At 52.8% G+C, this 15,914-nt stretch overlaps 1 protein-coding gene across 1 annotated transcript; it reads right to left on the bottom strand.

Moving 5' to 3' along the window:
* Nucleotides 1-1,063: 1,063 nt before the first annotated feature.
* Nucleotides 1,064-15,609, bottom strand: LOC149521183 (Fc receptor-like protein 5). The gene is made up of 8 exons (XM_089774371.1): nucleotides 15,576-15,609; nucleotides 10,594-10,632; nucleotides 8,066-8,359; nucleotides 7,401-7,706; nucleotides 6,370-6,699; nucleotides 5,731-5,832; nucleotides 2,609-2,729; nucleotides 1,064-1,250 (listed from the first exon to the last, which is right to left on the bottom strand). The coding sequence occupies exons 1-8, from the start codon at nucleotides 15,607-15,609 to the stop codon at nucleotides 1,064-1,066; spliced, it is 1,413 nt and encodes a 470-aa protein (XP_089630497.1).
* Nucleotides 15,610-15,914: the final 305 nt, after the last annotated feature.

Genomic DNA, 15,914 nt, shown 5'->3' with positions numbered 1-15,914 from the left:
CCCTGGGATTCAGTTTCAGTTACAGTGTTAGCATAGAGGAATTTAACCACCCCCCAAAAAATAAAATAAATAACCTGATTATGTCTAACTAAACATTCCCTGTTCCTTACATCTCCTCTGTTCCAGGGTTCAGTCTTTCCTTAGTCATGAATATCACTGCAAAATCCATGCCTCTATTCATGGTTCTTTCATCTTTCTCTCCCCAGCTCCTGCTCTGAACTCACACACAAAGGAGACTGATACAAACAAAACTGGTTGCAAAAATCTCGCTATTTCCATTGGCTCTCCTGGCTCCCTGCCAACATTTCAGCTGTGTCTACACTGATGGCTTCTTGCGCAAGAAGTCTTGTGCAAGAAAACGTCCACACTGCCATGTGTGAGCTGTGCTTTTGTGCAAGAGCATCCATGGCAGTGTGGATGCTCTCTTGCGCAAGAAAGCTCTGATGGCCATTTTAGCCATAGGGCTTTCTTGCACAAGAAACCCCTGCCCAGCGTCTACACTGCCCTCTTGCGCAAGAGCTCCTGCACAAGAGAACTTACACCTGTTAGACAAGAGCGTAGCTCCTGCACAGGAAGCCCTCTCTTACTACGCTGTACTGTAAATCTTGCGCAAGAGCGGGCAGGCAGTGTGGACACTCTGTGGATTCTTGAGTGAGAACAACTGTTCTTGTGCAAGAACCTGCCTGTGTAGACATAGCCTTCCTGTATAACCACTGTTCTGGGTTTAACCTTTTACAGAGCATTTCGTTAACTCAGTGCTGGGATTTCTAAAAGACAAAGGGTATGTCTACACTAGCTCGTTAGTTCGAGCTAGGTAGGGTAATGAGGGCAAGCGGGCTTCATTTGCAACTCCACTTGCCCTCATTACCCTACCTAGCTCAAACTAATGAGCTAGTGTAGACGTACCCAAAGGGAATATTCCTCCCATTCACCACTCCTTACAAGGTGCTGGTTGTATAAATATTCTGACAACAGTGACTTTGGAGTGCCCTTGGCCACATGACATACAAGGGCTGTTGAGGTATGAATGGTTAAGGATACAGAGGCTTGGAGGATGAGGAGACTATGCAGAGGAATGTAGAGCGGGTTTCCCGTCCTTATTCAGCTGCCTTCTGGTAGGTTTTGTTACCACCTCACTGTACAGCACATGCTCCTCTTCAGCAGGCTGGGCTTTGTTTTTCAATGGGGATCTGTGAGCATCCAAGGCCGAGAACTCTATGAGTGCGTAGGTGACTTCTGGGTCCTGGTGGGGGAGGACAAAGACACAGTGAGGGTGAGGGGTGCATGGACCCTAAATTATTAGATGATGGTGCAGAGATTGTATCTAAGAAATTGGTGGTAACAAGGATGGAGGACAGGATTAAAGTGATCTTGTATAAAAGTAGAGTACATTGCACGCTTCTTGTGCAAGAACAGCCATTCCCGTGTAAAATCTTGCCAGCTGTCTACACTGCATGTGTGTTCTTGCACAAGTAAATTTACAGTATAGCGTTGGAAAATAGGGCTTCTTCCAGAAGAGTTATTCCTCTCCCCATCAGGAATAAGCCCTTTTGTGCAAGAGTTCTTTCAGAAGAGGGCAGTGTAGACAGGCAACATGAATTTCTTGTGCAAGAAGCCCCTCTGGTTAAAATGGCCATCAGAGCTTTCTTGAGCAAGAGACTGTCCACACTGCCATGGATGCTCTTACGCAAAAGCACATGCCAGTGTAGACGTGCTCTTGTGGAAGATTTTTTGCACAAGAACTCTTCCGCAAAACAGCACTTGCACAAGAAGCTGCAGGTGTAGATGTAGACTAAGGGTATCTTAGATCTGGAACAAGTGACCTAGGCATGCTAGGGAATCACCATCATGAAGATTTTAGAGATGAGCTGGACAAACACCCAAAGGGATGGGCTAGGTTTAAGGAATCCTGGGTCAGCAGAGAAGCCGGACTAGATGGTTTTTGAGATCCCTTACAGCCAGGGCCGACCTGAGCCCTTTCGTCCCCTGGGCCCGGGCGTGCGGCGCCACCCATGGGAGCAGGGCACATGTTCAGGCCAGCCTGGGGGGCGTGGGCCCACCTCCTCCAGGGTGCATGGGCCCGCCCCCAGGGCACACGGCACATGCGTGTGTTGGCCGCAGCTGCAGGCGCACAACCCGGGGGCCCGCCCCTGGGGGGCACGGGGCATGCTCTGCCCAGCCCGGCCCGGCCAGAGCTGCTAACGTATGCGCCAGGCTATGCATGGCTCCGCAGCCATAGGGGCAAGAGCGCTGCTGTCCGGCGACGCGGGGCTGGCACTGTGGGAGCCGGGCGCACAGCTCCTGATGGCAGCTGTAAGGGATACTGCACGCCCCTTACAGCTGCCATCAGGCGCCCCCCATGGGTTGGCGCCCTGGGCAGCTGCCCGGCTCGCCCATGCCTCCGTCCGGCCCTGCTTACAGCCCTACATTGGTGCGATTTAGTGCAGGTTTGGGGCAATGGGGACAGGTCCAGCTCTCAGCCCTTCTTCCTGTCTGAACAAACCCCATGCAGCACCCTTAGTTGCTTTTCTCTGGCTGCCCCACATGAGACAGGCAGCTGCATTTCAGGACTTGGCACAAGACTGAGGCCTATGAACCCATTCATGGTACCTGCTCTGCTCCAGCATCTGTGGGTCTCTCATTTGATCGCTTAGTGTCATGCCTGGGATCCACGTCCCTGGTGTGCGCTCTGGGCTGAGGTCCCTCAGGGCTCTTCAAAGGCTTCAGATCTAAAACAGAACCAGAGAAGAAAGGGTCTGACATGGGGAGTAGCATGAGTATAGCAACCGACGGCAAAGGATGTGTATTGGTATGGATTAGACGGTTGTTTATACAGGATGCTGATACATGCTCACAGCAGTTGATAAAAATATTAATAATTACCAATATTTAGAGGCAATATTCGTTATAACAGAGATATGCTCTAATCCAGGGGTGGGCAATACTTTAGGGTAGGGGGCCACACCAAGATTTTGCTTCTATGATATTAATGGAGGAACTGCAGGATGTGGGATGGAGGTTGGGTGAAGGAGGCAGTTGTGACCTGGGACACTGGAATCGGATGCAGGGGTTTGTGTTGTGACCTAGGGCAGCGGATCAGGAGTTTGGGTTGTGAGCTAGGGCACAAGGGGACTGTGATCTGGGGCAGGTGATTGGTGTGTTGGATCTCAGAGGGGATATGGGTGCAGGAGGGGGGCAGAGGGTCTGGGTATGTGGAGTAGGGTGCAAGGGTTGGGGAAGGGAGGGGCTGGAGTGCCAGAAGCAAGTTCTGGCCAAGAAACTTACCTGGGTGACTCCCAGCCAGCAGCCCAGCATGTTTCTCAGCCTGCCTGCCCCACCCCTGCACAGGTTTCAAGGCCATGTGCATGTGTGAATAACTACAAATCAGAGGGGAGGGGGCGTGGTGCTTTGTGCAGCCTGTTATTCAAACAGGAAGCTCCCATTGGCCAAACTGGCCCATAGGATTGTGCTGGGGGTGGAGGCAGCTCATGAAGCCTCCCCCCTCCTTTTCAGTCTCACAGTTTTGAAAGAGAAACAACCCAGAGCCGCTTTTCGGGGCAGCTGGCAGGTGGGGCAGGGTAAGTAAGTAGCCTGCCTGGGGCTCCCTGCTGCATCCACGGGCCGGATGGAGGGATGTTAAATATCAGTTGATTGACTAATTGATTAGCCTCGGGAATTCTTATTGGTTACTCGACTATTCCATAGTCCCTGGGGCGGGGCCGGCAGCCAGTGCACTCTGGCCCCACTCCCAAGGACCCCCTGCCACTCTGAGCTGCTGATACAGAGGCAGCAGGGCGGGGGCCAGGTGGGAGCTGGTCTGCGCAGGGAGCCTGTTTAAAAACCAGCTCCCCTCATGGACTGGCTGCCTGTTGCCCTGCGCTGTCACCTCTGAATCTGTGGGGGTCTGAGCTTCCAGACCCGGCGTGAGCTGGGACTGAGCAGGGCTGCCTGCCCGCCTGGCTCCTAATACACGTTAAATGCAGAGCTGCAGTGGGGGTAGGGCCCAGACTTAATACAAGCCAGCACTGAGCTGGGCTGCTGGCCAGTCTGCTAAAAAAAATTCCTGACAAGTGGGGGAGAGGGGGAGAAGGGGAGAACTGCATGTAGTCCAGCATTAACCTATAAACTTTTGCTTATCAGTTAATCGACTGCACTGTTACATCCCTAGCCAGATCCAGTGGCTTGGCAGGCCACATCCGGTCCACAGGCCGTATTTTGCCCAGGCCTGATCTAATCAGTGTAGCTACAAATCATTGAGTCATGTATTCATTAATGATTAAGTCATTTCATGCTAATTGTGGACACAGACTGTCCCAATGCTGAGGAACTAGTCAGGGGGTCATTGACTTTTTGAGTCAAATTGAAATCAAACCTAAGAAAGGGGTGTGATGTAGTGTGGGTACCTTGCTGGCTGCTATACTGGGGCTGTGGGTGACCCCCACTGGCTGCTGTCTGTAGCACAGCCAAGCAGGACAGGGGATGAGTCACTAGGCAAGAGTCTCTCAACCTGTCTTACCAGATACCCCCCAAGTAGAGAAATAAAGGAAGGTGGAATGACGCCCCTGGCTACGGGGCAGGGCTGGAAGAGAGTTTTAGTTTTCGGTCTGCCAGCATGGAGGAGACAGCCTAGGGAAAGGGGTTGGGATTTAGGGGCCCAGTCTCCCCCATCTCAAGGGGGGCTGAGGCATCCTAGGCCTGCCCTGGAACCAGATTACATCTGTGCTGTGCTGTATCCTGGAGAAGCAATAAACTCCCTCTATTCTACTGGCTGGTGGAGTCTGTTCCTGCCATGGAAAAACCCCAACGCGTCATCTCAAGGGGTTTCCTCTGTGTTACAGCAGCATGTGAGGGATGAATTTTGGGGTGTGGGATAGAAGAGAAGAAAGATGCAGTGATTCTCCAGACTCAGAGGGCTTATAGGTTTCCCTTTCTCTTTTCTAGACTGTGCTGTGAAAAGGACGGATCGACTATCGCAAATCAAACTTCCGCTGAGTTAGGGTACGTCTAGACTACATGCCTCTGTCACCAGAGGCATATAGATTAGGCTACCCGACATAGTAAAATGAAACGGCGATTTAAATAATCGCCGCTTCATTTAAATTTACATGGCTGCCACGCTGAGCCAACAAACAGCTGATCAGCTGTTTGTCGGCTCAGCGCGATAGTCTGGACGCGCGGGTGTCGACATCAAAGGTATTTGTCGACCACCCAGGTATGCCTCCTGGGATGAGGTTTACCTGGGTGGTCGACAAATACCTTTGATGTCGACACCCATGCGTCCAGACTATCGCGCTGAGCCGACAAACAGCTGATCAGCTGTTTGTCGGCTCAGCGTGGCAGCCATGTAAATTTAAATGAAGCGGCGATTATTTAAATTGCCGTTTCATTTTACTATGTCGGGTAGCCTAATCTACATGCCTCTGGCGACAGAGGCATGTAGTCTAGACGTACCCTCGGTTCTGTGACATCATGTGCGACTAACGCCAAACACGCACCAATCTGTGTTAGGAAACACTCTCATTTATACAGCTTGATCCTCTTTCTGCACCTTGCCTTCCCGCTCAGAGGTAAATACCTGGCTTTGCATGGATATCTTAAGTTTGGTTTCCATGCCCACACCATGGTAAGGTGATTTGTGGCTGTTAATGGTTTGACTACACAATTGTTCCTGATTACATCATATTGAGAGAGCAGGTGGGGGATCACAACAGATCAGCTTCTTTCACTCACTTCTTGTCTTCCTCCAGCACCAGCAGAGCAGAGCAGCCAGGGCTCCAAGCAGGAGCAGGGCACCGCCTGCTGTCAGCAGAATATCCTGGGTATACCGTGAGGCTGTTCATGCATCAGGAAAAGAAAAGGGAGGGAAGGGGACATGAGAACAGCCAGGCAGCCCTGGGACAAGGGCGGGGCCCACAGATCAGCCCACCAGTACAATGGTTTGCTGAGCCAGCCCTTCACTGACATGTTCTGTCTGTACCAGCCGGCTCCTCATTCTAAGGGTGCAAAGGGAGATCCAGTAGTTATGGGCCTGGCCTGGGGCACCGGCCGTAGGGGTTTAATGCTCTTCTCTACCACAATCCCCTGGGGGACTTGCTCTGTCCTTGCCTCCCTTCCCCATCTCTAAAAAGGGCACCGAGGGGCTCAATCTGCTACTGACACAGCAAGGAGACCGGACACCTGGGCCATGACATTGTCATCGCTCAAACAGGGAGGGCGTGTGGCAGACTTGTCATCGCCCATTTGTTTTCTATCTGCATGTGGCTTCTCTTGTCCCACCCGACCTCCCTCTCCCAGCAGAGCCCCTGAGGATGGTTTTCCTCCCTTGGGGGCAACACAGGGGGCTGAAAGAAGGAATTAGGGACGTCTCACCTGACACGGTGATGTTCACAGCCGGGCTCCTGGGGGATGGGACCCACCTTCCACTCACGTTCCTCTCGTACCCGCAGGTGAATTCAACTGTTCTGTTAGGCCCAGCCCTGAGGATGCTGGTCACAGAGACGTTGACAGAGCCAGTGCTGGGCTCTGTTGCATTGATCTCAGACCCTGCGTCCCCAGGGACAATCTCAACTCCATCCTTGTAGAAATGAAACCTCCTCTCGCCGGTGTCCCCTGGCGCCGTGCAGGTGAGGAGCAGGGGGAGCCCTTCACTCACCGCTCCAGACGGGGGATCCACACTCAGTGCCGGCTGGGGAGGGGGATCTGTGGAGAGTGGGAAAGGGGAGGAGTCAGGAGGGACAGGGCAGGGGACAAAGTGGGGAAGGGGCCCAGAATTCATTGTGCTCAGAGTTGATCTGCACTCTGTCTCCAGAGCCTCCTGTTTCACCTCAGGACTCTGAGGGTCTCCACACAGAAACGAGTTAGAGCTGGGTTTCGGGCAAGGTGGCTTCCCTCAGAGTGGGGGGCTGGGATGTGAGTTTAGAAGTTGCCATGGACCCGGGACATGAATCACTTTCTCTCACCTGCCACTGCTAATGCCCCAGGCCCCATCTGTCAGCAAGGAGGGCCCAGGGCATCTGGGGTCCTGCCTCCTCAGGCCAGATTTTCTGGGAGCTGGGGGCCTGGCTGTGATCCAGCTGTCCCAGAGGGGAGATAGTCACGGCAGGATGCCCCATCTGTATCCAGGCTCATGGTGCGGAGAACAATCAGCCCATCTCCAATCCCCTGGCTGGGTGGGGGTCGTGGCACAGGGAGGTGCATGGCCCAGAGCCCTGGCCTCTCTGATGCTCCAGGGGTGAATGAAGATGCCCTAAATGATCCCCCAGCTGGGATGCTCCCTGTGCTGCCATGTTGGACCAGAGCGGGGTTGAAATGGAGCTGAGTGACGGGGCTGCAGCTCTGCCTGTCGCTGGAGGAGAGGCCCCACCCAGAGTGAGCAAACCCCAGAAGACAGAGGGTCTCACCTGTCACTGCGATGGAGATGGGCCGGCTCTGCTCTGATTCAATCTCTCGCCCAGACTCTGTCCTCCAGGACCCACAGGTGTACGTGCTGTTTTGCCACCCAGGCCCCGCCGACAGCCGAACAGAGGCCATGGAGCTGTCCAGGAGGAAGCAGAATTTCTTGGGGAGCATTTTCTGGTTGTTCCTGAAGAACCAGATCCCAGACACGTTGGGCACCCCAGCAGCTGAGCACATCAGGGTCACCGCTTCTCCAGCGATGTAGACAGGCTGCTGCGGGGACACGGCGAGCTGGGGGGCCGGCAGTGGGGCTGGGAAGGACAAGGAGGTCAGGGGGAAGAGCTGGTTCCAATTTGGGAGGCAGGTAGTAGAGACTTAGAGCCCTGGGTAGCTTTGGGCAGCATCCCAGGCCAGCCGGGTCCTGAGGACTCAGAGAGAGGGACAGGGCACAGGAGGGTCTGGAAAATGGGAAAAAACACCAGCAACAGTAGGGGTGAGCAAAAGCCTCTCAGGAAGCTGGATCTGACTGGGATAAATAGAAACAGCTGACAGGGCTGGGCGGGGGAGGGGGGGGAGAAGGGGACCTGTGCTGAGCTCAGCATCTCACCCTGGGCATCATGAGAAGATTCCCTGCCCCGGCGCCAGCAAACAGCAGGAGAAAGGGACTCACCTGTCACTGTGATGTTGATGGGGCTGCTTGTCTCTGAGAGGAGCTCTCGCCCAGACAGTGTCTTCCAGAATTCACAGCTGTACACTCCGGCCTGTGATCCAGACAGACCCGACAGCTGCAGGGAATGATTGTAACTGTCCTGAGGAGAGGAGAGTTCTTTGGAGTGGATTTCCCGGCCATCCCTGAAGAACCGGAACCCAGAAACGGCAGGTGCCCCGGCCACTGAGCACGTCAGGGTCACGGCTTCCCCAGCGATGTAGACAGGTTGGAGAGGGGACACGGTGAGCTCGGGGGCTGGAAAAAAGAAGGGGGTTGTGGGAGGGGACAGTTACTACATGGGAAGCTGGTGACACAGAGGCAGAGGGAGAACCAGGGAAGACAGAGGAGGGAGGGATCCTGGACACAGACCCTATCCAACCCCAGCTCCGTGCTGAGGAATCACATCCCCATGGAGCCATGCAAACCCAGAGCAGCAGAGATCTCCCTGCTGGGAACCCAGTGGGACCAACTTCCCCTGCTGGGTACCTGAGGGGGCAGCTCTCACCCAGGGCACCTCAGCCTGCATGGGCTGGGGGTAGGGGCCTTGTGCGGCTGAGGCTGGGTGTGTCAGGGGGCTGCACCCAGCAGGCACAGACAAGGATGCCTGGAACTAAGAGAAGGAGTCAGCCATATGTCACAGAGCCCTGGGTGTCCACGGGGAGCTTCCCACACTCTTAGACTCATAGACTTTAAGGTCAGAAGGGACCATTATGATCATCTAGGCTGACCCCCTGCTCAGTGCGGGCCACAGAATCTCACCCACCCCTCCTAGAATAATCCTCTCACCTAGATCTCAGATATTGAAGCCTTCAAATACTTTGAAGACTCCAAGATGCAGAGAACCCTCCAGCTGTGATCTGTGCCCCATGCTACAGAAGAAGGCGAAAAACCTCCAGGGCCTCTGCCAATCTACCCTGGAGGAAAATTCCACTCCACCTGGGACATGGCCCAGTGACCCCTGCTGGGATCTTACCCACTAACCCACTGGGTATTGGTGCCAGCAGTGGGGTGGGTAACAGGACAGTGACCAATCCCACTCCTGACACTAATCACAACAGACCAGTCGAGCAGCTGCAGGGCTCAATGTTCATTGAGAGTCTCCCTGACAGTGCCCGGCTCAGGGTGCAGTGCCGTGAGCTTCCCTGCAGCAGTGGCCACCTGGAGCCCCAGTGCTGTGAGCTGCCACACAGCAGTGCCCAGTCTCTGAGGATGAGCTGGCAGTCAAGCCCACTAGGAAGTGTTTGAAATACAAGGAGGGGCCCTGACCCGAGCCTGGGGGTAAAGCTGACGTGTCGGGATGGGCCTAAGATTCCCAGTGACCCACCCACCAAACAGCAGGAAACGCGCTCACCTGTCACTGTGATGGAGACGGGGCTGCTGTTCCTAAATGACGTTGTTCCTTTGGATCCCCATCTCCAGTACGCACAGGTGTAGGACCCCGCCCGTCCCCTCTCCGCTGGGAACTCGAGCTGGGACTCTAGACTTTCCCTGAGGAGAGTGCTGGTGCTGTGCTGCCATTTTCGGAAAAAGAATTTGTATCCCCCAGATTGTTCACCACGAGGAAGGGAGCACGTGAGCATAACTGGCTCCCCGGGGGGATACACCATGGATCTGGCTCTCACCAAGACGGCAGGATCCAGTAGGGGATCTGGAACAGAGGCAGGGGGGTCAGTGGTGTGGGGGAGACCAGGATGCACTGAGGAGAAAATCAAAAGTGAGTCGAGATAAGTCCTGGAGAAATCGAAACACAAACCAGCCACATCTCTCTGCCTAGCACCTACCCCCCGGCTGGGAAATGCCCTACAGCAGGGCTACGTCTAGACTGCAGGCTTCTTGTGCAAGAAGTTTTTTTGTAAGAGATCTTCTTACATAAGAGCACGTCCACACTGCTAAAACTCATGGAAAAAGCGATGTGCTGTTGTGACAGAGAACGTCCTGACTGCATGGATGCTCTCTAGACAGAAAGCTCTGATTGCTATGGGCAGAATGGCCACCCGGGAACCTGTGCTTTTCCCTCTTTCCTCTTCTTGCAGAAAAACCCCCTCCTCCCTGCCCACACAGACCATTTGGCAAAAGAGGTCTTTGGCAAAACAGCGTTCTTTCTCATAGAATTCCTATTCCGGAAACCCCTCTATTCTTTCTATTTTTCTGCACAAAAAGGCACTTCAGGTGTGGACGCTCTGCAAGTATTTTTGGAAAAAACTACCCAGTCCCTCCCAAAGGGATGCCCCAAATAGCCATCAGTTGGGGCTGTTCTTCTGCTCCCATGGACAAGGCTCTGGACTGGAGCTGCAGGTGCCATCGGAGACATCTGTGAATGAGCAGCTGGACTCACCTAAGGGTGACAAGGGGGCAATCGCCCTTCCCTGCAATTTCAAACACCCCCATGTGAGAGGCAGGGAATCCGCACCCCCACCCCCACTCCCACTCCCAACTGAGTCCTCCCAAGGCACCACGAGCATCTCAGGAAGGGCAGGAGACGTCGTTACCTGTGGGGGTCACCAGACTTGGGAGACTCTGGAGCGAGGCTGGAAGAGAAGAGCAGAGAGCGGGTGAGAGCTCTGGGGAGAGGCTGGGGGAGCAGGAGAAGGAGAGACATGGGGATTGAAGGGGAGTCCCCAGACAGACACACACAGAGGGGTTGGAGGCTGAGGGGGGCACTCACCCAGCAGAGGCAGGAGCAGAGGCAGCACCATGCTGAGCTGGTGACTCTGGTCTGGGAGCTGGGTTCTCAGCTCAGCTACTGGCCCCGTCTGGGTGCATGGGGGGATGGGACCCTGGCCTGTGACTCAGGCAGAGGAAGTCACAGCCCCAGGTGTGGTCACCGCTCAGCTCAGCGGCGTGACCGAAGTCGGTGCTCGCTGCGCAGGGCGTATGGGCGACAGCTGCCTATTTTCCACTGCTGACACTGGGGGAGGAGCTCAACCAGTAGCCCCTAGTAACTGACAGCTCTGGGGTTGGGCCAGGTTTGCAGCTGGGGTAAAGGAAGATCAGCTGAGTTACTCTAGCTTACACCAGGCCCCATCGACTGCAGGAGACACAATCACCAGAGTGGGATTGGTGAAAACTCCAGCCAGGCCCAGATCTATCTGGACCCTGCCGTGTGTTTGAAAATAGCATTGGGAAGCTCTGCTGGGCTTCTGGGAACTGTGGCACAGACAGTGAGTGAAGGGGCTGGGGAGAGTTTCCAGTCCCCAAACTCTGACCCTGTGTGATGGGACTGACCCTGCTCTGGGGAAGAGGAGCTGGAGGCTGGGCCATGCTCAGCTAGAGATGGAGCCTGGTTGGGAAAGGGCTGGGAGTGGGGAGCAGAAAGTGGGGCAGCCTGGCTGAGATGGGGGATGAGAGAGAAGGTCTCCTGTCCCTCTCTGGTCACTGGAGGCTGGAAGCGAGGTCTGGAGAGGTGCTGTCTGCAGAGAGCCCAGGGAGGGCTGGGGGAAGTGTCCAGAGGAAATCTCAGTTACAAAAGCAGCTAAGGAAACTCAGAGGCATCTGAGACCTTCACGTCTCACCACAGCACCCTGGGTCCACCCCTAGGAATGGTGGATGAGATCCTCCAAGAGATGGAGGAGAAGGGCTGCTGAGTTTGGGAGAAAGTCCTCACAGTCATTGGTCTGCTCAGGACCAGATGATGACCCTGCAGAGCCCAGACGAGTGTGAACGGGCTGCAGATTATGGCACCCAGGGAGCGATGAAGAGTTGTGCTGATTGGAGTTTATTTTACTGGCCTTTGGGTGCAGGGGAGAAGGGGCCTGAGCTGTGAAACAGCAGCCACAACCCTCCCAGGACACGGCTGCATTTTAGTCGCTCACTGAAGTGTCGGTGGTGCCCAAAGCCCCTTCAGACCCTGTGGGTGTTTCTCAGACCTGGGTCTCCTCCTCCAGGCTGAGACTGGCGTTTCTAGCCCAAAGGAGTCACCTTGTGGGGAGAATCCAAGGCACAGAATGAAGGGCCCTTCCCAGAACTAGACAGTTCCCCGGCTCTAGGAGCAGCAGGGGGCAATGAGGAAGATGAGGATATTGATGAGGAAGAAGGAGCCTCCCACTGCCAGCTCCAAGACCCAGAAGAAAATGCGATCTGCACAGAGAAGTGATAGAAATGTGTTCCTCCCTGCATCCCCCTTCTGTTCTGAAATGTGATTTGTCCTTTTCATATGTGTTCATTTTTTTTAATTGTATCCTTTGGTATATATGGCTGTGACTATTTTCTTCCACTATTTGATCTGAGGAAGTGGGTCTGGCCCACGAAAGCTCATCACCTAATAAACCATCTTGTTAGTCTTTAAAGTGCTACATTGTCCTGCATTTTATTTCTGCACAGAGAAGGTAATTCAGTGTGTTTATGGAAGATTAAAATGTAGAGTCGCCCCATCCTAAGGGAACAGGGCCGTTTGGAGATGTGCCGTGGCTGCTGGGGTGGAGAACCCAGTGTAACTGTGCCAGCCAATCACCACAGATGCTCTGAAGTGTCTTGTGTTAAAACATCTGTTCCATTGGCAGGTTTGTTGTTTAACGAACCCAGAGATGGTGACATGAAGGGAACTGACATCACTGTGATGTGAACTCCTGTGTTTGTAAGCAAAAGGGGAGCTGCAACGGAGAAGAGAAAAGGCAAGGGCAGAAGTTGGAGGCCTGCAAGAGACCTTATAATGTGTTGCCATTACAGGCTTCTGTTTAAAAAACCACTGCAAGGTCTCAGATTCCCTGGCCTTGGGTGCTATGCGGCCTCTACCCAAAAACCCTTGAGAGCCAGGAATGCACATGGGAATTTCTGTGGGGTAACCACAAGCTCTTTAACCCTCTCTTGGGGGAGACCTTGAAGACAAAGTGTAATTTCTTAAAGGCTGATCTTCAGTCTGGGGCATGTGCACAAAGGACCTCCTCCTTCCCAGGCCACAGGAATCTGTTCACAATCTTATACTGGTGATTTTATTCACAAAATGAAGAAGACCTATTCGCTGGGAGTTATATGTAACAGGACAACTAAAAAAGGCCCAGATAATTGTCTCCCTGAGATTCAATTGCAGTTTCAGTGAGGAGGGATGTGAGCTTAGCACAAAGGAGTTTAACCACGACCTCCTCCCCCAAAAAAGCCCCCATAGTTGCATCTAACTGAACATTCCCTGTTCTACTCACATCTGTTGTACCAAGGTTTAGTCTTTCCTTAGGCATGGACATCGCTAAAAAATGCTGGTTTACTCCATCACTCCCCCAGCTCCTGTTCTGAACTCACATACAAAACTAAAGCAGGAAGAACACAATTTTCTATTTTAATCTCTTGCTCCCTTTCCATTGTCTCTCCTAGCTCCTTGCCAACACTTCCTGGATGCCCCCGACTCTTGGGCTGTGTCTAGACTGGCAAGTTTTTCCACAAAATCATCTGCTTTTGCGGAAAAACTTGCCAGCTGTCTACACTGGCCGCTTGAATTTCCGCAAAAGCACTGACGATCTCATATAAGATTGTCAGTGCTTTTGCGGAAATACTATGCTGCTCCCATTCGGGCAAAAGTCTTTTTCCAAAAAACTTTTGTGCAAAAGGGCCAGTGTAGACAGCAGAGATTTGTTTTGCGCAAAAAAGCCCCAATCGCGAAAATGGTGATCAGGGCTTTTTTGCAGAAAAGTGCTTTTGCGGAAAAGCGTCCTGCCAATCTAGATGCGCTTTTCTAAAAATGCTTTTAACGGAAAACTTTTCCATTAAAAGCATTTCTGGAAAATCATGCCAGTGTAGACGTAGCCTTGATTTAACCCTTTACAGGCAATTTAACTGAATGCCTAGGAGGTCTAGAAAAGGGTAGCACTGCTCCTGTCCATCACACTTGTGCATGTAGTTTGTGAGCACAAATAGCTTGACCACATTATGAAAAGGGGGAAACCCAGAAATGCAGCCTCCATCAAGTCTGCCACTGTCAGACAATGCTGTAGAGAAGAGGGAAAAAATCCCACATACATTTCAATCGAATGTAGCAGTCATAGGGACAAAAGAGACAAAATGTCGTGGGGGCAAAAAGCTTTATAACAATTTTACATGTGAGGAAAGGGAAAGAAAGAAGTCAAATACTGACTAACTTGAAGAAAATAGGAAGTAAAAAAAAAGGAGCCTCATGAGAGAGAGAAATTTCTACAGGAATGCAAAAAAAAAAATGACATCATGGAGCAATAGAGCACAGAATCCAGGAAACTGAGTAAAGCTGTGACCTTGGGCGAGCAGACAGAGCCTGTGGTCAGAGACAGACTCTTGTGTGGTATTAAACACAATGGGTGAAAAGAGGAATGGCTCCGAGGAGATTTCACTGCAGAACATGCTCTCCAGACATGTAGGGCAGCAGACACTGTGACAGCACAAGCCAAAGAATTGAATTTACCAGGGGAGGGTTTCCATGTGCTACCTATCAGTGAATGGAGCTAGAATAGATCCCATCCAAGGGGGTATCACTTCTTATGAAAACTACCACTCCCTGTGAGACCAGGTGCAGACAGTTCTGTGGAAGTTGTGGATCACTGCCTGGGCCCTAACACTGCGTTCCCTTTGGAAAATTATATTATAACTAAGGGGGAAATGATCAGTTCGCACACTGTGGCAGATCCCAAACAGAGAACAGTCAAGGGCTCTGTGACAGACAATCCGGTGAGGAGTGTCTCACAGACACGCTGGGGTCTAGCAGGCCTGAGGAGCGGGACAGGACATGGCCTAGGGCAGGGACTGGAACATTTCTCCCCCTGACACTGACCCCAGGAGCTCAGGTTCACATTCTGTCTGAGCCAGATGAGGAGAAAGTGAAAGTAAAACCTTAATGGGCCCCAGGCAAACACAGAGAGGTGGTTGAACAAACACAGCAATGGCGGGGGTGGGGCATTGGTAACTAGCATCAGCCTTCAAAATCCAACCAATTCCAAGCTCATTCATTGTAGTATCAAAGAAGGCGATGCCAATTTTAGGCCTGGTTTCGCATGGGAATCCTGCCCAGGGCAAGAGGAGGTGACAAGTTCACATCCTGTGTCCAGTTCATGGGTCAAGAGGAGCAGGGAGCCATCAGCCATGTGTTTTTGCCTCTGATGTTTCACAATTGTTTGTCTGATGTCTGGGGGCTTCTTTCGCTGGGCAGGAAATTGCGCCTTCTGTGGCAAAGTCATAGTTCACACTTAATCATGCTTCTCTGCAGAGTGCGTGGGTGTTTACTGTTCAAGAGCAAACAATTAAATATCACCTAGTAACATGGTGTGTGGCCATAATCAGGAAGATTAATGGAGACACAAAGAAACAAGCATCTCACATAGTTTAAGCACCAAAGACTTTTTGATGAGTCTAACACCTCTACAGAGCAAACCAGCCCCAGGTGCCGTGGTCTAGTCTCCAGCTGTGAGCGTCTCAGTTCCTATTTAATCCCTGCAGCCAGGGCAAGAGCAGGCATCAGACGTGCCAGCATCACACACCAGCCAGTTTCACTTCCCTCCAATTAGCTCGACCCACGTACACTCCTCAATCCACGTTGCCTTGTCTGCAGCCATCTTGTGTACCAGCTGCACCCATGGCACATTCCCAGCACACACACAACTCTGTCTGCACACCCCGTACACACACAGCACACAGGGACAGTCAGCACCGGGGTCGGCAGGTTTCACATGATCCTTGACATGACAGCTCCATGTTCTGACAGCAGTGACTTGGGCTTGCCCTTGCCATATGGCTCACAAGGGCTGTTGGGGTGTAAAGGGTTAAGGATATCAGTGCCCGCGGGAGGGGAAGAGACTCAGGGAGATGCAGACAGTGTCTCATAGACTCATAGACTTTAAGGTCAGAAGGGACCATTATG

Source organism: Pelodiscus sinensis, chromosome 30 (genome assembly GCF_052426305.1).
Source record: "Pelodiscus sinensis isolate ZL-2025 chromosome 30, ASM5242630v1, whole genome shotgun sequence".
Lineage (NCBI taxonomy): Eukaryota > Metazoa > Chordata > Testudines > Trionychidae > Pelodiscus > Pelodiscus sinensis.
This window is presented reverse-complemented; position numbering and strand designations above follow the sequence as displayed.